The 21338-nt window shown below is 35.8% G+C and overlaps 3 protein-coding genes across 13 annotated transcripts in view; 2 read left to right on the top strand and 1 right to left on the bottom strand.

Annotated features, from left to right (window-relative positions):
- The window catches only part of LOC128190285 (rootletin-like), a 54564-nt gene extending 43218 nt beyond the window's left edge, over positions 1-11346 (top strand). For all 10 annotated transcript variants that reach the window (XM_052862282.1, XM_052862285.1, XM_052862283.1 and 7 more), the window contains 12 exons: positions 77-321; positions 618-1050; positions 1262-1485; positions 1614-1734; positions 4918-5081; positions 5691-5870; positions 6941-7221; positions 7516-7645; positions 7737-7937; positions 8141-8310; positions 9373-9514; positions 9645-11346. In XM_052862282.1, coding sequence (XP_052718242.1) covers positions 77-321; positions 618-1050; positions 1262-1485; positions 1614-1734; positions 4918-5081; positions 5691-5870; positions 6941-7221; positions 7516-7645; positions 7737-7937; positions 8141-8310; positions 9373-9514; positions 9645-9989 — 2636 coding nt within the window. In that variant the 3' untranslated portion in view covers positions 9990-11346. The remainder of the gene's footprint in view (positions 1-76; positions 322-617; positions 1051-1261; positions 1486-1613; positions 1735-4917; positions 5082-5690; positions 5871-6940; positions 7222-7515; positions 7646-7736; positions 7938-8140; positions 8311-9372; positions 9515-9644) is intronic.
- Positions 11347-11897: 551 nt separating this feature from the next.
- LOC128187009 (alanine--glyoxylate aminotransferase-like) lies at positions 11898-18294 on the bottom strand. 2 transcript variants are annotated; one of them, XM_052857029.1, is made up of 13 exons: positions 17914-18292; positions 17449-17527; positions 17154-17267; positions 16648-16712; positions 16277-16377; positions 16015-16085; positions 15689-15773; positions 14804-14899; positions 14550-14619; positions 14117-14212; positions 13869-13951; positions 13408-13547; positions 11898-12121 (listed from the first exon to the last, which is right to left on the bottom strand). In XM_052857029.1, the coding sequence occupies exons 1-13, from the start codon at positions 18184-18186 to the stop codon at positions 12117-12119; spliced, it is 1278 nt and encodes a 425-aa protein (XP_052712989.1). In that variant the 5' UTR covers positions 18187-18292; the 3' UTR covers positions 11898-12116. The 2 variants fall into 2 exon arrangements, with proteins under 2 accessions (XP_052712989.1, XP_052712988.1); XM_052857028.1 differs by lacking the exon at positions 11898-12121 and having other exon boundaries at positions 12128-13547; positions 17914-18294.
- A 2976-nt stretch (positions 18295-21270) lies between these two features.
- The window catches only part of LOC128187011 (inactive pancreatic lipase-related protein 1-like), a 41908-nt gene continuing 41840 nt past the window's right edge, over positions 21271-21338 (top strand). The window contains exon 1 of the mRNA XM_052857033.1: positions 21271-21276. Coding sequence (XP_052712993.1) covers positions 21272-21276 — 5 coding nt within the window. The 5' untranslated portion in view covers position 21271. The remainder of the gene's footprint in view (positions 21277-21338) is intronic.

Genomic DNA, 21338 nt, shown 5'->3' with positions numbered 1-21338 from the left:
GATATAATAGTTTAGTTAGATAATGAAATAAGAAATATCACTTTTTAAAATTTTTTCTTACTTTTTATTTTTGCAGTTTTGGAGGAGCAGAAGGCAAATGTTCAGAAGGAGGCTGCTGACCTGAGAGCCAGTCTGCGTGAGGTGGAGAAGGCACGACTGGAGGCAAGACGCGAGCTGCAGGACCTGAGACGTCAGGTCAAGATGCTGGATGGCGAGAGATCCAAGCTTGGCAAGGAAGTAAATGATCTACAGGCACGTGTTGCCAAGGATGAGGAGAAAGAGGAGGAAGGCAGACGACATGCTTTTGATCTCAAGCAGAAGGTGGGATATCTCAGATACTGTCAGTAGAATGAGATGTTATCTAAAATAATGTCAGAATATGAATTTCTCTATGATTATTGAATTCTTTTTAGGAAGAGAAAGATGCTTTGGTAACTTGATTCAATTTGCAGTTTAATTTTTACATTCATTTTGAAACAGATTGACAATTGATGATTGAGAAAATTTCTTCAGCCTTTTGTTTTGCATGGTGTTTTTTCCCAATTATTTATTTTGTTATTTGCACAAAACATGCATTGTAACTTCACAAAAATACAGTTTTTATTTGCATTAATTAGGTGGTTGAGACTGAAGCTAGCCGTGAAGCTGTGCGTAAAGAACTCGCCAATCTTCAGCGCAAGATGGGTGAATTGATCGACGAATCCCGACTGAAAGAGAAGGACTACCAGATGGCGCTAGAAGACAGCCGCAGGGCTGAGAGAAAGTTGGAGGATCAGCGTCGTAACTTGGAAATTAATCTGGAGAACACCAACGCTGAGGCTGCTGAACTGAAGCTGAGGCTGAGCGGAACAGAGGGAAGAGTTAATGCCCTTGAGGCTCAGCTTGCCAGGATAGAGGGAGCTAAACAAGATGTTGAGTTTAAACTGAGCAGCATTGTGTCCAGTCTGAAGAGAACTATTGGGTTCAGACAGGAAATGCCACGAGCCAGAAGTCCCGTCAGATCCCGCAGTCAGAGTCCCAGGAGATCCCGACCTAACTCCCCATCTAAAGGTAACCATCTTTATGCATTGCTAGATCAGATTCTGGGGTCATAATCTTAGATGAGCTCTTATTTGATATATATGTAAAGTGGAAAAGTGAGTGCAAAAGTTTGCTCTTAATTTTTAAAAATTTAATATTTTAAATTCAGACATTCAAGACATAGACAAGACATAGAATAGTTTGAAAAGCAGACTTAATCTTTTTTGCATTATCCATATAGGATTTGAGAACACATATGCCACCACCACTGAGGGTCGTGGAAGCCCCATCCCCAGGACTGGTTCTCCTGAGAGAAGTGGTAGCCCTCACCGCATGTCTCGCGGTGCATCACCGATCAGGTTTGACAGGACTGGAGAAGTTAACGCTCTTGATGTAGACCCAGAGGCAGTCCGAATGGCCCTCAGAGATTTCGTACAACAGCTTGCTGGAGCAGAGCGAGAAAGGGTGAGTATATACTGTTAAGTCCCATAAAAATAGTGCATCTGCCAAAACAAAGAAAATAAGGGTAATTTTCCTTTGAAGTCTTGAAGGATGATAAGACAGAATTGACCTGATTTTTGTTTTGGTTGCAGGATGATGCTCTGGCCAATGTTCGCAGCATGGCCATCCAGCTGAAGGAGCTGGAGGAAGAGAAGGACAGGACCGAGAGGAGACACCAGATCCTCCAGAAGTCCCTCGGTGATGTGGAAGAAGGTAAGGGGCACCTGTAGATTATTTGGCAATACTGTGAAATCATTTAAATTCCTTTGGGGCCAATCCAGTTATTTAATAACTTTAAAACTTGTTCTATTGAACTTTTTTCATGGCTTTATATTCACAAATAATAAATGAAGATGGAATTATACATAATTTGTTGAAGATGTGAAGATGAGTACCCACAAGATCATGAATTTAAAATAGAGCTACCACAAATATTAATGATTTCACAGTATCTTACTCAGAGGTATCACAATTAAATCAAACACACATTAAGCAACTACTCATGTCCTAATCACAGAGTATGATTGATTTAAATCAAAAGGTTAAACTGATGACCAAAATTAATTTGCAAGTTGACAGTAACCCACACATAACTCAATCATGCCCCATACATCGAATATTTGATCGAATAATAATTTATGGTTTAAAGATTTTTATTATTTTCAATAAGAGTTGGCACCTGTAGTACATTGAATTTAATAGCGGTAATTTGATCGTTGATATGCGGAACAAGTGTCGGCAATATCTCTGCTACATTGCCTTTGGTGGCATTAACATGTTTGGTCAGCTCTTGTTAAAGTTCATTAGAATCATTGCCTGATTTCCCACAGTGTTTGACAATCATCAAAGGCCACTCAAAGGCGATGAAATTGATTTCCTCTGATAAAACGGAATCCCAGGGATTGAATATATATTGTAGTCTTTAAATATATGTCCATTGAAAATTAAAGATTGCCACATGTCCGTGTGAACCCTCTGGCTTTCTGTGTGTGTAGCCATTGATAAAACAGGAAATTATTCCACATTGAAAAGTGTACCCTGGTAATTCATGCGGGGTTCACTCAGAACAGAAGTGAATGGTAGAGTTTGATTACGGGCCAATCGTCCACTGTGCTCTTACAATTAATAGTTAGTTTCTGCCTAATGGTTTAGCTGATAAAAACTCCTGAATATTTATAAGTTTGATTACCTGATAAGAACCATATTCTTAAGATGTGTTATTAATATTATGAAATATAATTGAATATTTGAGGTATCAAGTATTAAAGTTTGTATCAGTTTAATAAGTTCATATTCCATTCCAATTTAATACTGTACTCTGTGCTTCTACAAATTTTAGAGGCATCAGATTTCAAGTGACGCAAACTAAAACAAATACAATTCTCTTTTGAATCTTATCCATGATGTAATATTTGATTCAAAATTTTGACACACTGAAACGTTTACTCAGCATATTGTTTTCATATGCTCAAACAAAAATACCCCACCAGTACATATGTATTGTTTGATCAGGTTTCAGGTTTTTGTCCAAATTAGTAAAAACGGGCATGAATAGCACAATGACCATTCTCCCATTTATTTCATTGGTCGCTGAGGGAATTCTAAAGGGGTTATTGTATATCTCTGATCCCTATGATAAACTGTTGACACGATGCATTAACGATATATACTAGTAGGTAAAAGAAACTTCCCGCCCAATGTCCTAATGGGGTGGACATGTTGGAACTTGTCTCATGGGCTCAAAATCAATAGTGCTTATTGCCGTCTACGAACCATAAAAGTTTAAAGGGAAATGCAGTTATTGTTTTTCACTGCATAGATTTTTAAGGTGAAATGGTGGTATGATAAAGAGAAGACCCTAGTTTTAGGGGGGATGGAAGAAAAATGAAGGTTTCGGGGCTAAAATGAGATCATCGGGAGGAGAGGAGATTATCTCAGGGATTTTTCTGTGATATTTTTTGTGATAGGCAGCAATTAATTGCCATAATCATGGCGTACAGAATTTATATGATGAACTATACTCCTCCAGTTGACTTTGAAAGTATCTCGGCAAAAGTTCCACTCAGCAAACCTATTCCGTCTGTGCAATATTACGACATTTTTGGTATGTAGATTGCTTATCTGAACAATTGTTATTTACTTTGGCAAGAAAGACGAGAAATCAAACTAATTTATCTCAATGCTGTCTCAATTTGATAAGGATATGTTCATTTTTGAACATATGCATATCAGGAAATTTGCAGTTAAGTTTTACAAATTCAGCAATATTTTTTTATGATTATAGAATATAAAAATGGTAGGTAGATTTTTTTTAAAGTTAACCTTATAAAGAGATTATGAGGTAACGACCTGAATTCAACTGAAATCTATTGTGCTGGGACGGTGACTTGCGTGCTCCATAATCCTTGTGTCTCTGTGAAGAAAAATCCCATATATATATTGAATTTTTGCTGAATAAGCTAATGCAATCTTCTGTTATTGTGCCAGATATTAAAACATTCCTAACAAAAACTAGCTGTTCAATAGAGCCATTGTTATGAATCAATTTTCACACAAAAACAAAACGATTTAAACAAATTAACATCTACTGAAGCAATTAGAATTAGCTTTTGTATGGTTGTTGAAACTTTCAGTTGTTGAAATTCATCAATTTTGTTCCATTTAAAGACCTGGAAGGTTGTAAAAATAATTTGAGAAATTCCCATGGACAATAAGTGTTTGATAAACTTGTTTAAATCCCTCAAGTGACAATTGAATGTTGCTAGTTTAGTGAATAGGTGGAGGAGATTGCGATCTTTTTCCACACATTCCCTGTACAGATTAAGGTTTTTATTGATTCTTTGTACTATTACATACCAAAGTGTCACGTTAAGAGAATCATTAGGCTCCAGAGGACAAAGTTCACTAAGCCAAAACTCCAGGTATCATACCAATATAGCGAACTTCTCAGATTCTTGATGACTTTAAAGAGACTTGTGGATAAGCTACGATAAAATCCCGCGAAGATCCGCAGGACTGTATTTATTTAAGATAGCTGACTTGCTAAAATAGCCACTTAATCCTAACAGTTGATTAAAGTCTATTATGCATTGTTTGGATTGATGAAATGAAAGTAGCTGAATTAAATTCATAATATTTTGGCCTCTGCAGAGTTTACTGATATTGGTATCTCATGTATAAATAATTCTGGAGATATATCTCGCACACACTGTCATACAATTACACATTTTTATGATGAACTCATTTAAAAATCATAATCATATACAATGTATTTTAAAGCCAGTTCAAATTTGAATAGATATTGGTTAATTTGTTCTGACAATACATTAATTGATAAATATTTTATGAATTTCTTTCATTTGACAATGCACTAATGAGAATTTTTTTTTTCCACAGACAAGAGGGGAATTGACAGCCGCCTTGCCAGCGCTCAGACTGCGCTTATGCTGCAAGAGGAAACCATCCGCAGAAATGAGAGAGAACGTAAAGTCATGACTGACAAGATCAACAGCCTGGAGAGGAGTCTGGCTGCAGCAGACACAGAAAAGAGGCAGCAGGAGGTCAGCTGACATATTTATATCTCTGTCGATATCTGTCCAAACACTCCGGCCTACTTTGAGATCACCCCTTGATATCAGATCTGTTAGCTGTGACCTAGATAAATATATTTTTTATAAAATGGAATGCACTGGACCTGTATTGTACTAAGAAAAATATAGGAAATCTATTGAGACAGTCATAATAACAGCCATTAACAGCTACAAAGAGACTGTAGATTGGGTGTAATTTACTCCTTCATTAAATATTGATGGAATTTGTTTCCCTCGAGTACACTCCAGTTTCCAACTGTGACCTTTTATCACACTTGTGAATCTATACAATTTTAATGAGTATTTTTAATTGGCTCTTCTGAAAGAATAGATTAATTAACATACAGTTACACACTAAAATGCAGTATATAAAGTCTCAATCTAACTCAGATTATTTGCTTTTTTGAAACAAGATTAACACACACACACACACACACAAAATGCAGTATACACTCAATCAAAGGTAATTAGAATTGTCCCTCCAAAAGCAATAGATTTATACTCACTTACACACTGAAAATTTAGTACAGCATCGATCCAACTCGGATATCATATTAAAGATTTGTTTTTGCTAAACAGGAGAAGATTGCCAAGCTGAAGGCCAATGAGATGCGCAATGACGAGAATAGGAAGGCCCTTAAGATGGCCCTGGATGAAGCAGAGAACCGCTGCACTAAACTGGAACTTGGGAGACGGTCCCTTGACGGAGACCTCCAGAGATTCAAGCTGGTCATGAATGACAAGGAGACCGAGAACCAGGTGAGGGGTAGATTCAGTGTCTGTGTGTGAGGTGGATCCAGCTTCTATCAGAGAGGTGGATCCATATTTATTGTGAAGGGGAGAATCCTATTGTTTGGGATGGATCCATCTTGTGTGAAGGGGTGGATCCAGCTTTTTCATGAGAGGTGGATATATCTTCTATATGGTGTATGGACATCAGATTCTTTCCACTACTTGTTTTAGATGTCTTATTGATTATTTAGCTCCTAAAAATGAAAAGACCAGCATTTTGTTCACACTCCTCCCCACCTGTTTTCTGTAACAAACTGACTCCAGATTTTCTGAATTCCCATTTAGAAACCCAAGAAGGACTCAGAAAGGCTTATTTTATAGAAGTCCAGTGAATAATTGATTACATGAGGGAGGAACATAGAAAGTCTTAGACAGAGAAGTCATTTATTATTGATATTCAGTCAGACCTGCTTTAATCTTGGTGCCTTCATCAGTGTTTAACCTGTGCAGTTACTGGTGCTGACTTTTGGTGTGGTGCATTTTGTTTTTGGTGCTTAAAAAACAATGTATACTCCTGATAAGCCACCTACTGGGAAAAGAACCAGAAAAACAAATGTTAAGAGCGAGCAGCATGAAAGAGGTGGGGGTTCTTACAACATGGAGGACAAAAAGATTTACCAGTGTCAGAATGACTTGTCTCGTGGACCGATTCCTGATATTGTGCTCAGACACTTACAACAGGACAGGTTTAGGATGGTTTTCGTGGCAGAAGACTCGGGGGCTGGTGATACCAGTAGTGTTGAAATGAGGCACATCAAGGTCATGATTCTGATGAGAGGCTTGTGAAATGCATACCTTTTCAATGCTTTGTGTTGTTAGATTATTTTGAGAGAAATATTGTTGCCATATTGAAATTTTAGTTTCTTTGGGTTCTGTTTTTCTTGTTTTCATGTGCAAGGTGGAAATCTTTGCTCGTACATTAAAATTCATATTGTGAAAATAAAGATATTGTGGAACCTTCTTCAATAAGTAAGTATTTTTTGTAAATTTGTGGAAACTTCTTCAAAAAGGATTTTTTTCTGTAATTTCACAAACAGGTCTTACAAGATCGCATTGAGGCCCTAAACAAACAGATCCAGGGTCTTGAGTCCAAGTCTCAGTCCCTCCAGCTGACCATTGACCGCTTGTCCACCAACCTACAGAAGACGGAGGAGGAGGAATCCAACCAGAAGGAGCGTGTGCAGTCCCTCAATCTGACCCTGTCCGACAACCAGGCCATCATTAACGAGCTCCAGGACCGCATCAGCCAGCTCCAGAAGGGACTCACCAGCAGTGAGCACGATCGCCGAGTCCTGCAGGAGAGGCTTGACTCCACCAGGTAAACTTGGCTCGTCCGTTTAGTGTGTATAGGTGTTTAATTATTTTATTACAGGTACAATTCGATAGAATGCTGTAATTTTTGCCTAAAGTGATTTACCATTGTAAATGCTTAATTTTTTTTAACACAGGAATTTTCAAAATACAATGTATTTAAGAATTACACCAAGAAATGATTGCTTGAAATTGCCTGGAATGTTAAAGCTGAAGTAAAATCCTTTATCTAAAGACAAGAAATACCATGTAAATTGTCCATTCTACCAGTCATGGTTATCATTTGATCAATTTTCTGTAGACAAGCCCTGAATGAAGCTAAGAAACAGAATCATGGTTTATTGGAGCGTGTCCAGGGACTTCAGAATGAGGTTGCCGATAGCGACGTCCGTCGCGCTGAATTGGAGGGTCAGCTCCGTCAATCCCACACAGTCAGTATATTTTATCATCACAAATATAATGCAAAGCATGTAATGCTAACACTGTATTAAGGTATCCAAAAATTTGTGTTTGTTCTTTTAGATGTTGGTGCAGAGACAAGAGAGAGAGCAGGACCTTAACCAAAACATTCAGAAGATCAGCTCAGAGAAACAGCTGTTGCACGAGCGAGTCCAGGAACTGTCTCGACAGATGGCCAATCTCGAGACCGAGAAATCTGAGATGGAGCGCTCTTCTGCCAGACTGGAGAAAGACAAGTCTGCCCTGAAGAAGACGTTGGACAAAGTATGAATCTTGTATATTTGTCAACATTTAGCAAGCATCTAATTCATAAAGAGATGTAAAAAAAAAAAATGATGATCTTTGATGAATAATAAAATTGTTTCCTCTAACAGTCCTTTCACATGTACTATATATTACAAGCACCTTTTTATAACAATTACATGTCTGTGGTTTTGATATTATAAGAGATTATTACATTGTTTTAGGTTGAGAGAGAAAAGCTTCGTACTGAGGAGATCGCCAGTAAGTCGGTCCTGGAGAAAGGTAACCTTGACCGCACCTTGAACCGTCTGGAGGACGACAACACAGATCTCCAGAAACAGGTCCAGCAACTCCAGGCGCAGCTTGCTGAGGCGGAACAACAGCATGCCCAGAGGTAGGCCCCAAACATTGTCCTCACTCAGCACTTAATTCACTCACATGTCCCCAATGTCTATCGGAAGACTATCGTAATCTGTGACTGTGATTCAAAAAGATTTCTTTATGACATATTGTATAACTGGAATTTAAAAAAAAAACAGAAAATTTTAACCTGCAGAAAAAACAGTTACATTGTATATGGTATTCCTTAGGGGATCTTTTCTATCCTACTATTTGTCTCGGAAAATAAGAAATTAGAAAAAGGATTTTAATGTATAGGTCCTTTCCTTAGCTTCAGTACAATGCAGACCGAACATATTTGGAGGTACGGGTAAACTAGTGTTGTCGATTGTTCACGTCAATAAGGAATGCTGAATGTCACATGATTTATGAACACTCAGGCAAATCTCACTCTGTTTTATTTAGTTTGAGCGGAACTTTCGTAAAAAATATTTGGAAAAACCACGTTCTGAGTTTTGGACAAATGCAAGTGAATGTTTTTATTTGTTGGAGCAGGAGTTAATTGCTAAAGGAGCTTTGTGAATTGGGTTGCTATGTAGAAATTAAGGTTCAGAGAGATGTAGGCTGAGGGTTTGCAGAATTAGGCTCTCCTAGCATCCAGCTGCAGGGGATTGATACATCGGCTATTTACTTTGTTTTTAAGACACTTTGCCTCCAGATTGAGCATTCTCTTGTCCTCATCAGAGAATAAATGGTGTATCAAGGATGTGTTAAAGTATGCCTAAAGCATGATCCAAACTTTTCTTTAGTTATGACTGATTTATTTTATAAAGTTGATGCATGCATTTAGTTGGGTTTTATCTTTTTAGTTAATAGCTTTTTTTCAATGATTCATTGTTGGTTTCTGTTTAATTGATGAAGAGTTCCTGTACATTAATATATGGATGTTAAATATTTTTTATATAACAGACTTAAAAATTTCAGAAGTTCAAAATATTTCAACAATTAGAAATTGATCTATTGGCTTCATTTGACTGCGTTCCCATTCAGAAGCCAAATTCATGAACTTGATATTTAAAGTGTAACAAATACCTAATAGGCATGTATTATATTACAGGTTGATTGATCTGACCACAAGACACAGAGCCGAGACAGAGATGGAGACTGAGAGACTGAGATCAGCTCAAACTCAGGCTGAGAGAATGCTGGAAACTCGTGAGCGTGCTCACCGAGCTAAGGTCAAGGGACTGGAAGAAACAGTGAGTTGCAGATTATATAATACAGTCTATATTTAAATACAATTTTCTCATAGCTGTGTTGCTTGTGGGATCTTGTGTCTTTGGAGAAACCAGTGCAAATTTTTAGCCTATTTCTTTGTTTGAATTTTAGGTTGCCACACTGAAGGATCAGCTTGCCACCGAGATGAGGAAGAGACAGCAGTACATCTCACGAAGCGCCCGCACTGGGGATGAAATCCGAGACATCCGCGGTGTCTTGGATAACTCCCTGACCAACGTCATGCGGGATCAATCTCTGGATCCGCTGCTTCTGGAAACAGAGACCAGGAAACTGGACGATTCCATGAACTTCGAACGCAGTTATCCGAGCCAGTCCGCCCCTCGCCGTAGGTTGAGTCCTGGGCGGGATTACAGAAGATACGGCGGACTAACATCCACCCCCAACGTCCGCCGTAGCATGAGTCCGCTATCCCTCCGAAAGAAACTCCAGAAATAACTGCCTATTTAACAGATATCACTTGTGTAGATATAACAGACTATATTTATTTTTGTAACATCTTGCTTTGAAATCTATGCAAGAACGAACATTTCATGTTGGAAAGAAAGGGGAAAATTGATGATTAGAAGTTTGTGTGAATCTTTCATTCCATTTTTATGAGAGAAAAAAATAAGACATTCCAGCATTAAGAGCATGGCAGCAGTCTTGTGGCTGAAAGAAAATCAAATGTATAGATAGGTATATAATTTAGGTTTTTATATTTATGATTTTGAGTCACAATAGTGATGAGGATTCACTGTATTAATCATAGCATCTGGGTGTTTCTGTGAAAAAATTGAAATGGGAAAAGGTTTTATATGGAAGAATTTCTTGTTATTCCAGAGTTGATTTTTTTTATGTTGTGTGTCTTTAGGAATATTATATATCCATCAGTATTATGTTACTATGTAGGCTGTCTTTGTTAATTAATCATGAACACAGTGCTGTGATATGACGACCAATTTGAATTCTTTTTTTTTTAGAGATTCATTTTGGTTATTTTTATTGCATATTCCGTCCATGGAACTGACTTAGCGTTAAAAAAAAGCAAGGATCTTTTTTTCGGAGCTGGTCCCAGTATGAGAATTAATTATCAGAATTAACGTTGGTAATTTGATATTAAAAGATTTTTTCGCCAATCAGTGATATTTTAATTAGAATATATTTTCAAGATGCTGCTTTTTTCAGTCAGTTATGCATTATGATAAATGAAATCCATCTTGGGCCGGTTCGTTTCAAAGAGCGAAAAGATGCTGTAGGTATTTAGTTATATTATTTATTGATGTTACTTGATTAGAATTAGTTGATGATATATTACCATTATACTAGAAGTTTTTTTTTGGCTTTTTGTCCCAGCACATCAAGTTACTAGTATGGTAACAGTAGAAAAAGGTCCACCGATTATTCTATTTTACCAAATATTGTTTTGTATTTGTTGTGAATTCTTCATTTTTTTGAATTATTGTATGATTTTTATCTTGATTCAAAAGTTTTACCTGATTTTATTTTAATTCATTTTCTGTGATAAAGCAATGAATTTCTTTAATCTATTTTTATGTTTACATGATTAGGCAATGAACAAATTGTGATGAACTCTGACTCTGAGTCAGAGTTGTACTAAGTCAATTCATTTCGTCCAATTTTATCTGAATTTTATTTTTTAGATTTTTTTTTTCTCCTTGCAGCAAGTTTGTTTTGTTTTGATGTTGATTTTTGCTATCTCTTTCTTTCTCTCATCGTGTTTTGTACATCTGTTCACTTTTTTATCTTTATTTCTTCACAGCAGAGAGCAATGATTAAAGTGTGCATACATATACTACAGTTTTGTTGTCTTTATACCCAATAACAGTGAGCAAATCCTGTTTGATTACTACAAACATCAGCTACATTCAAGAGGTTGATGACAAGAATGACACCAATGTTAATTGTTGCAAGTGGTGGAGTTTAACCATAGAAGATTGCTTGTACAAATCTCATTTTGAACTGGAAGTTCTATCAAAATTCTGCACGTTTTACTGAATGCGCAGACAACTTTGCATTAAGGGGCCCTCATTGAGGGGAAAGGTGATGACTAACATATTTGGAATCCCAAATATTGTACTCATTTGGACATTTTTGTTGGTATCTGAACTACTGTATACCGTTATGCTCTTATTTCCCCAAAACCAACCATCTTTCTTGCACCCTTTTATAATGCTGGAGTTGCAGAATTTCTTTCCACAGTGCCTTGATCTGATCAAATCAGAACATCTGCCGACTACAAGGTACACTTACAAATGTAACAACTATACACTATACCAGTATATTACCAGGCATTATGCTTACTGCTTGAGATATATAGATAAAAAGGACAAAGGAAAACTTTACTTGCTTTTCTAATTTTAATGATTTTACAACTATAATTATAGGTAATTTGTTATAATACATGTATGTATAATGTATAAAATATTCATAACAGGATCAATAACAATCATATAAAATAGAAGTGATTATTGGAATGATGAGCAACTAGGAATGTTTATATTGTCAAAGTTCATTGTTCCACAGAAAGTGGGGATCAAAAGGTCAAATCTATAGAGCTGGCAGTCAACCTGAAATAAAAAGGGAAATGCTTATGAATGTGGCAATGGTGTGTTTAAAATACAACTATTGTTTACATTGTACATGCCATGTCATTCAAAATTAATACAAGGTTTGTAAATAATGTAAGAAATTAAATATGGGGTAATGGTTCCTCATTCTATATATACATTCAGACACACAAATACAAAATCTTCATAACAGTACATGCAGTTCTAGCGGGTTCTGATTGTCTGTAGCACAGGGCTGGACTAATAATCTGTCTCATGCAGTACATGTTCATTAATAATTTGTTTTCTGGATAATCAACAATTTTAAACATGGGATAAACTTGAAGCCATAAAAACTCAGTGTTACATATGTTCGTAGTAAATCAACCACAAGTTTTAATGCCTACATCAAGTCATTCAGTCAGGTTTGGTGATCAATAGTTCCTCAAAACATTAGTTAATTTACTGATAACATCTTTGCACAGTAAAATAAAAACCTCTTGCATTTTGAAATTTAAAATTCATCAAAATTATCTGAAAACATTTTCATAAAATTGCATTCACCTCCTAACCTTCAAAAGTAGCAAAAGTAACAATTGAAAAGAAAACACAAACTTGAATTCAAACTCAACAAACAGCAAAATGAACTTTACATGCTGTAAAAAAGCTCCCGCAGAAAAAGTTAGTAACAAACTGAAGGAAATATCTGAAGTCTTACCCAATGAACTTATAGGTCAACAGGGCAGAGGTTATTGCTATGGTAACCTTGACCTCCCAATCAGTGTTGATTTAATGGATTGGTTACAAAAATACATTGTACGTGTACATAATTAAAAGTAAAAAATTATAAAATCAATGTACATTCATAAAAGCAACAACACAAAAATGTTATTAACATTGAATCTGGAATTCTGGATATGTACATCTATTGTATAAATATTGTATGTAACAAGTGAACATTTGGGAATTGAACAACATTGGTACATAAAATAAGATACTGTTTAATATAAAACAGATTTTAACAAATTTAAGACACAGAAATTTCATCAATGAAATGCATGAAGTCTCTAGCTGTCATTTGGGGGGAAAATATACAGATCAAAGATTTACTCTACATGATTGTATATCAGTACAATCATATCACATAGGTAATACATTAATTATCACAATACTGTAGCTAGCAGTGGGATTGAACCACAATCATGTATACCAGTCCTTGCAGCTGCCTCGTGACGGTCTTAAATTATGTGACCTGTCGTACCCTAGCAACAACAAGTTGGCGGCCTACAATTGGGAGCGGGGATTACCTCTGACACTCTTCAGTCCCTCGTCTAGAGCTCGTAATACTTTCTGGACATTTTCTGGTGTAGCGTTGTACCCCATGATTCCAACTCGCCAAATCTTTCCAGCCTGAGCTCCCAGACCTCCAGATATCTCTACTTTATATCTGGAAATTGAAAGTTTTACACGTTTTTACAAAGTAATTGTTGCTGTCTACAAGTAACAAAAAATAAAATAAATAAAAATATACACACAATTATGTACATGTGTTTGTAAGTGTTTTTGTATTACTTTAAAATTACTGGTAAACACTTTTTTTGTAATAAAAATTTACACATTTAAAGCTGTAAAATTCTAAGGAACCTTTATTTTGAGAGCAATGTGTACCAGGTACTAGCAAATAGTAAATATGAACTTAGAAATATAAAACTACCCCAATCTTGATTTCATGACCCTGTCAGTTTGTATAATCATATAAAGTACTTACGTCTTCATGGCGTAATCTGACACATCTTTCCAGTTGACCCCTTCTGGAACTTTGATGCCTGTCACACATGGTAGTCTGTTGGCCTATGTAAAACAATAGAGTATTCTAATAATTTTTTAATACATATTCCGTCTATGGAACATAAACAATAAAATTAAAATCTAAATGCAAATCTCTTACAATACGTACAAATCTGATGGTAATGTTTTTTTTTGAGACCTCAATATAATTCTATTTCCCTCACAAACCTTTTCCTGGACCAGTAACTCCAATCCCAGTTTTTCCGCTCCTTCCCACAACATTTCAGCACACTTCCTGTGTGTTTCCCAACTCTTCTCTAATCCCTGTACAACATATGCACATATATGCATTATCTCCCTTGTATTAAGCTCCACTCAAGACCAGTCATAATTAATTATTTGCATCATCACATGCAAATAAACTAATAATAGTAAATTAACTTTTATTTGCAACCATTATGCAAAATGATGCGATACTCTTATGACATACTTATTTTTTCTTGACCGAGTTTATGTTGATAACCACAAACCAATACAAGAAGCACAAAAGGGCTGACTTGATTGGCAGAAAAACATTTTGCAGCGACAATATTCTTGCCAACCTAAAGATTAAAGATTAAAGATTTCTCCCATATGAATACTAGATGTATTTGATTCTGACCTCCTCTGCCAGCCTGGCCAGACCCTCCCTGATGGCATACACGCTGGATATGGGACCAGTATGGTGGTACCTAACATGGGGAAACAAACAAAGAACTGGTTGAGAGTCCATCAAAGGCATTCTCATTAGTTACTATTATATCCACTTTGATATAAAATATTCAAGTTTCATTGATGAAATATTTAAAATTATCTGTGTATGTTTAGAAATTATTTTATACCAATACTTAAAAAACTATTTCCTAATACATGTACCTTCGAGCACTGCCATCACAGCCCCAGTAGTTGGCCAGGTGTGTCATGTCAAAGTAGTATGACCTGATAGGTGTCTTACGATTCAGCACCTTGTTCCTGCAAAATGTTGGATATACTGAGTTCTGATGAAATGAAATATAACTACTAGCTCACATAATCCATACAGGTACATACATGTAATTATATACCTGTTCATACAATATATAAAATACCTGGTACATCAAAATTGCCAAACATGAAAATTGTATCCGCACATAAGTTTCAACAAATATACAAAGGACTATGTGCGGTTTTATGCATATTTTGCCCCCAAAATCAAAGTTTTAGAAAGAGGTTTAAAAATAAGGTGAAAGATAGTTAAAATCATATTGAAAATAAAGATGTAAAAGGTTTTCACCAAAGTGACGTCATAATGTAGAAATGACGTCATGAAGATTGCATTAATTTGATAAATTGATGTTTAGTAGCGAAATATGGGTGTTTTCCGATGGTTTTTCGACTGGGAAACATCGAGCGCAGGCTTGCTCAAGTACCATATTTTAGTATAAGTGTATAACAATCTGAAGAAATACATATGTTAAAATCGCACTTGAGCAGACCTGCGCTCTACACTTCCGAATGCATAATATAGAGCAAAAATGAGAATATTTTCATTTGATTGCAAATTTGCGGGAAATTGGCCATTTAGGTGACGCCGTAGATACACAGCGAATGAGCAATGATGACTAAAATCATTATTAAAGTTATGGGTATCCTCTATACAATGATTTGTGAAGATTTTATTTTTATACGATACTATTTAAAATTGGTTGAAATTGGGGGCAGATATTTGACGATACCGCACATAGTCCTTTGTTTGCATCATTACATTAGCTGGGTACATACTTGGCCCTCTCAGAAAAGGATACGGGACTGGCCCCTGGGGGTGCGCTCAACACTTTCTGAGCTCCTGTGTAAATGGCATCTATCTCTATAATGAGAAACAAACAATAGTCTGAAGACTGGTCTGAATACTGGTATGTGTACAATAAATCATTAAATACTGTACACCAGTATACATGTATGTGCTCACTCTTGATAAATAGAGAATACACAAAAAAAGAACATACTGCAGCAAAAATAAATCTATCTCTCTCCCCTCTCTCCTTCTCTCTCTTTCTGAAATCAGACTGTATTTATATAAATATTTATATAAACAGAACAGGGATTACCCCAGTCATCCACAAACAGAGGTACTCCACCACAAGCTGCCACAGAGTCCACCAACAGAAGACTGTTATATCTGTAAACAAAAAAACAACAGTCAGTGGAATGGTGAACATTCTATAATCATTGCATGAATAATGCAACTGAATTGGAATTCGCCTGCTGACAACGAGGGCAAAAGGGGTAAAAATAAAATGGGAGTAATATTTCCCTGTACACAGTAATTAGTTTCTGACTCAATATCAAAAGGTTTGTTTTAGCTCTTACTTGTGGCAGAGCTGCCCCAGCCCTTCCAGGGGCTGCAGGGTGGATCCCGAGGATTCTCCGTGGGTCACGAACACCAGCACCGGCTTATGCTGCTGCAGTCCCTGTGTTATGTCAAAAACGATTCTTGAATATATTTTTCCCCCCAAAAAATTATCCTTACAATACAAAACTCTCATATTTTTTCAGAAGATTTTTAAAAAAGCAAGAATTTAGTTTTGGTGAAACAAATCGATCTTAGCAGCTTATTTTCAAAGAGATTTCATGTATTCATCAATCATTTGAAATTTCATTAGTGGATATTAAGAATAATAACAAGGATATCATGAGAGCAGCTGGAATACCATTTGACCACAGAATACAATCTGACTTACTGCCTCCACATCCTGTAGTGTAAACACTTGTCCCATTGGCTTTATGATTTTCTGGACGACAGCACCTAAAATAATACATGCTGCCTGTCAGGATAATTTGCTACTAATTTTTGCATGACACTTACATTCTGTAATTGTTAAGCCATGCAAGCATATGATATCAATATGTCCAACTTACTTTTAGATGCATAGAAATTAGGTCATATACAAAATGTGCTGTTTTTGCTGGATTTATTAACATTGATTTTGTTATTTGATTTGACCACATCTATTGTATAAAACTGGACAAAATAAAATTCTTAAATTTCCTTTTGCCTTAATTAATTACCGGTACTTCTTAAATTCATCTATTTCTTTCTCGTACTGGCTGAATCAAAATTTTACTATTAGTCTATTACAAAGGACTGTACGTCAACTGCATGATGTATACAAATCAAGTTGCTTTGAAATGGCGAGATATTTCACAGTTTGCAGAATTGCATTCTTTCTTGCAAGAAAATATTTACCATTTCGAGTACACATGTCCGCAAACCTCTGCCCCCACAGTCCATTCTCACACACCAGGACGGTCTCACCGGGCTCTAACAGATTGGTGCAGGCGGCCTCCATAGCACCATGACCTACAACACAGTACTTCTATTATAAATCATTGTTTACAAATAAAAAATTCTATAAGATATATTTGAGCAGTTTTGTAAGTGTACATGTATTACGATTTTCCACATTCGTAGTTAAGCTTTCTATTATTTATTTTAATTCATAATTGATCTCAGGTTTTCATCTATTCAATATGTTATTAACCTGTTCCAGAAACACACACTGTCCACTGATTTTTGGTCTGAAATGCATACTGGATACCTGCTTTAACTTCATCCATTATCTGTTGAAAATCACAAATTTTCACATTATTAAATTCTAGTTCAATAAATTTTACACACAGGCACCATATTAATTACTCTGTAATATAATTTAATTATTTTGAATGTAAAAGATCAATTCTAAAAATAAAGAGACACATTATTCAGCTGTTATTATGTTATGTGAATTAAGGTCAACTTTCTTTGAAACTTTTGAGACAACCCCTAATGTAGTTGTCCTACATATTAATTCTGGTTGAATATCTTGGTGAATCGCAAACAACAGCACATACATGTAATTCTAGACAGCCATCCATCCATAACAATGTACGTCTGACTTTATATAAACAAGACATGAATATCTATGTCGCGTACACGCTAAACCACATAAACTATGTCATGTCGGTACCTGAGTAAATTCGGGGTGCAGGTGCCCGAGCAGCGGTAATGCAGAGGCATTCAGTACACGTGGAGGGCAATTAGAAGGCCCTGGTCCCATCAACAGTTTCTGTGGAAAATCCATTGGCTTCATCAGACTCTGGGGCGGTGGTGAAAGGGTCGGCATTTTGGTGGACAAACACTGTATGTGTACACGTCCTGTCTTATTCACTGGGATTAACACGCAACTCCGGACGACGCTCTTAACAGGGGCAATAACTCGTAATGCGGACAGTCCCCGCATCTTGTGTAGCTCCCAAAATGCAATGGTTTATAAAGGAAATAGCATGCACATCTCTTCCCTACATGTAGCTACTCAGATTACCATAAGCTGTGGGTAAAGAAATTATGGAATTACATTCGGGGTCAAAATTTTGACACTTGAGTGGTTGTGTCGTCAGCTCTCAGGTGATAGCTGCTTATCGTCTGTTCCAAACGATCGAAAGCAAATTTGAAAACAATTTTGAATAAGAACATCTTACAGGCTTATACAGTGCTTGAGGGTTGGATGTTATGCCCCTCCCCTCTCTCTCTCTCTCTCTCTCTCTCTCTCTCTCTCTCTCTCTCTCTCTCTCTCTCTCTCTCTCTCTCTCTCTCCGAAATCTCCGAAATCTCCGAAAATCTTGACAAGCATAAAAAGGGGGGAAACGGGAACCTTACTCGCAAGTCTCATGTTAATATGTTTAATAATTCTTCTCTTTTTTTTTTTTTTTTACATATTCTCCAAAAGAAGTTTGGGGGGGGGCTGATCCAATATTCATTTATCTACACGTATATATATGAATTTAAGGAAAATGTTTCAATGCTAGTGGGGTGGCCATTTCCATAGGGCTTTGTTTTTTTTTTTTTTGGGGGGGGGGGGGGGTTGGCACTTGTGTAGTTGGTGGGTAAATTGTTAACCATCAGCCTCCTTAATTTGAGAGAGAGAGAGAGAAAAAAAAAAAACAGACGTGCAATGCAGAAAGTTACGATTCAACTCGTACATTATACGCATTGCATGATCAAATGTTTCTTGAAGGCATATTCAACATTAATTGAACATTTGCATGTGAATAGACTTCGTTTCATGCATTGATACAGTGGTAACATAGTAGAGGAATATGAGGCGCCATTATAATATTTTTGAGGTATTTTCTGATATCAACAAATGTCAATTTTTTTTATATGAATAATTCATTTTTGTATATAAATGAATAAACATTGAATATAGCAAAAATTTATCGTTCCTATGTAAGAAAAGTCGAAGTTTTGATATCGGGAAATGATGTTGATATCGAAACACCGAATTTCTGCAATTAAAAAGACCCTTTTCTAATATCAGATAAAGAAGATCGATTTTTCAACAGAAGGCAATGGCTGTAATATTTATATATTAAGAAATTTTTTTCACATCGAAAAATGTTAGGTTTCTAATACTAGTATCCGAAAACCATTTTTTGGTATCAGAAAATAAATTGTACTTATCACTGTTAAAACAGTGCCTGATAGACATCGAAACGAATTCGAATCGAGTCGAATCATTTGCATAAGAAAAGTTGTTAGGCCTAGTCGTATCTTTGCAGAAAATACAGAATACAGTCAAAAACTTTACATTCGAATAATGGTTTAATTCGGATGATTCAGTGGAGTAGCTAGGTGTAAAATATTTGTAAGCGGGGAGGGGGGGATGGGGGGGGGGGGCTGTCACCAAAATTTCATACCTATTATATGTTGTTAATTTACTGTTAGCAAATGATGCAAATGTGTATTTATTGCCTAGCTGTTCTGAAAGGAGATTGGTGGATAAGGCGTGTAAAATGCATTTATAAGAAGGATAAGATACTAAAGAGTTAGAATATCAACAAATCTGATAAAAAAAAATTAAAAATCATTCACAACAACATACTAGTATACGAACATAACATCGATTTGTAATGCGTATCAAAACCTCCAAATAGTGTATTTTTTAAAAACTTCAATGCCTTTTGTTTTATGGAGTGAGTCTGTGCTACAGGTCTCAGCAACCTTTGTTTTTGGAGGTTAGATTTTTCCACCAAAAGAGGATACTTACCCAAACTATGCTGTGAAAAAGCAGTGCTGCTTCTTTTCATTTTGATACGCATTGAAATGAATATTTGTTATATACTTTGTACTATAAAGATCTAAATTTTGAACTTACGACTCAGTCTATTTTAAATTAATTACTACGGAATGCATCCTTTGGGAAAATTTCGACTGAAACACAAAAGGTTTTTCCCGAGGATTTTTCATGAAAAAATATCATTAATGTTTTGCGTTTGAAAAATTTGAAATTCAGCTTAGAATTTGCACGTGTTTACAGTGCATTTTTACAGTGATTTTTGAGTTGATTTTAATCAACTGTCCTATGCAGTTACCCTGACAAACCGAAAGTGAAACAATGTTTGGACCAAAGCACAAATCATCGCCGCTGACAAGAATTCGTTCTTGAGAATACTTGATAAATCCGAAATAATGTATGATAAAGCATTGTTTTTCAAGGAAACATATTTAGAAATACCTTGAAAATAGTCAGATTTTAAATGGCACGAACAATTTAGATATCTTTTGTAGTTGTATGTATTCTTACGCCAGAGTTCAATATAGTCTCGTTCAACTCGACGCTCGGCTGTCTACGTAAATCTCCGACAAGCAGAGAGTCTCTCTTGCTTGTCGGAGATTAACGGCGATAGCCGAGCGTTTGGTTGAACGAGACGAGAGTTCAATAGTGCTTGGATCCATAAATTTTCCAGAAATATTTCTATCACTGATACATAGTTTGATTGAATTTATTCTATCTTTAAATATTACTTAACATGATTCATATGGGGTTTTATCAACATTCTTGTGTCGAAAAAGTCCGAAAATTCATATTTTAAAAATGTGCGTAATTCAAATACAGATTAGAAACTACCTGTACTTGTCATGCAAAATAACATATCATTGATTTTAAAATAAATAACCATTGATAAAATCAACTCCCGTCAGTTCTTCGGTACTTTGATTATTGATTTATTCGCATGTGAAAAAAAGATGCCCTGAATGAAATATATCTGAGACCTGTATACATGTATAACAGTTTATAAAAAGTTTCAAATTTATCAATTTAAACTTAACTATGACAGTTTATCAACTGTTATAGTTAAGTTAAAATTGATAGATTTTAATGTAACAAAATATCTCTTATAAATTGATTTGCTAGAAATATTGATCTTTTATTAATTACAATCTATGTAAATAAAAATTTAGCTGTGTACTTAAATTTGATCGTGGGTTAAATTAACCTTTTATACAGTCAAGAGACATGATTATTTGTCACTTGTTCGCAAATCATGTTGCGTTTTTCGCATGTTTGCTTATCAGAAAATAACTTTTGATATCACCATATTTTAGCCAATG

The sequence above is a fragment of the Crassostrea angulata genome, chromosome 6 (assembly GCF_025612915.1).
Source record: "Crassostrea angulata isolate pt1a10 chromosome 6, ASM2561291v2, whole genome shotgun sequence".
Lineage (NCBI taxonomy): Eukaryota > Metazoa > Mollusca > Bivalvia > Ostreida > Ostreidae > Magallana > Magallana angulata.
This window is presented reverse-complemented; position numbering and strand designations above follow the sequence as displayed.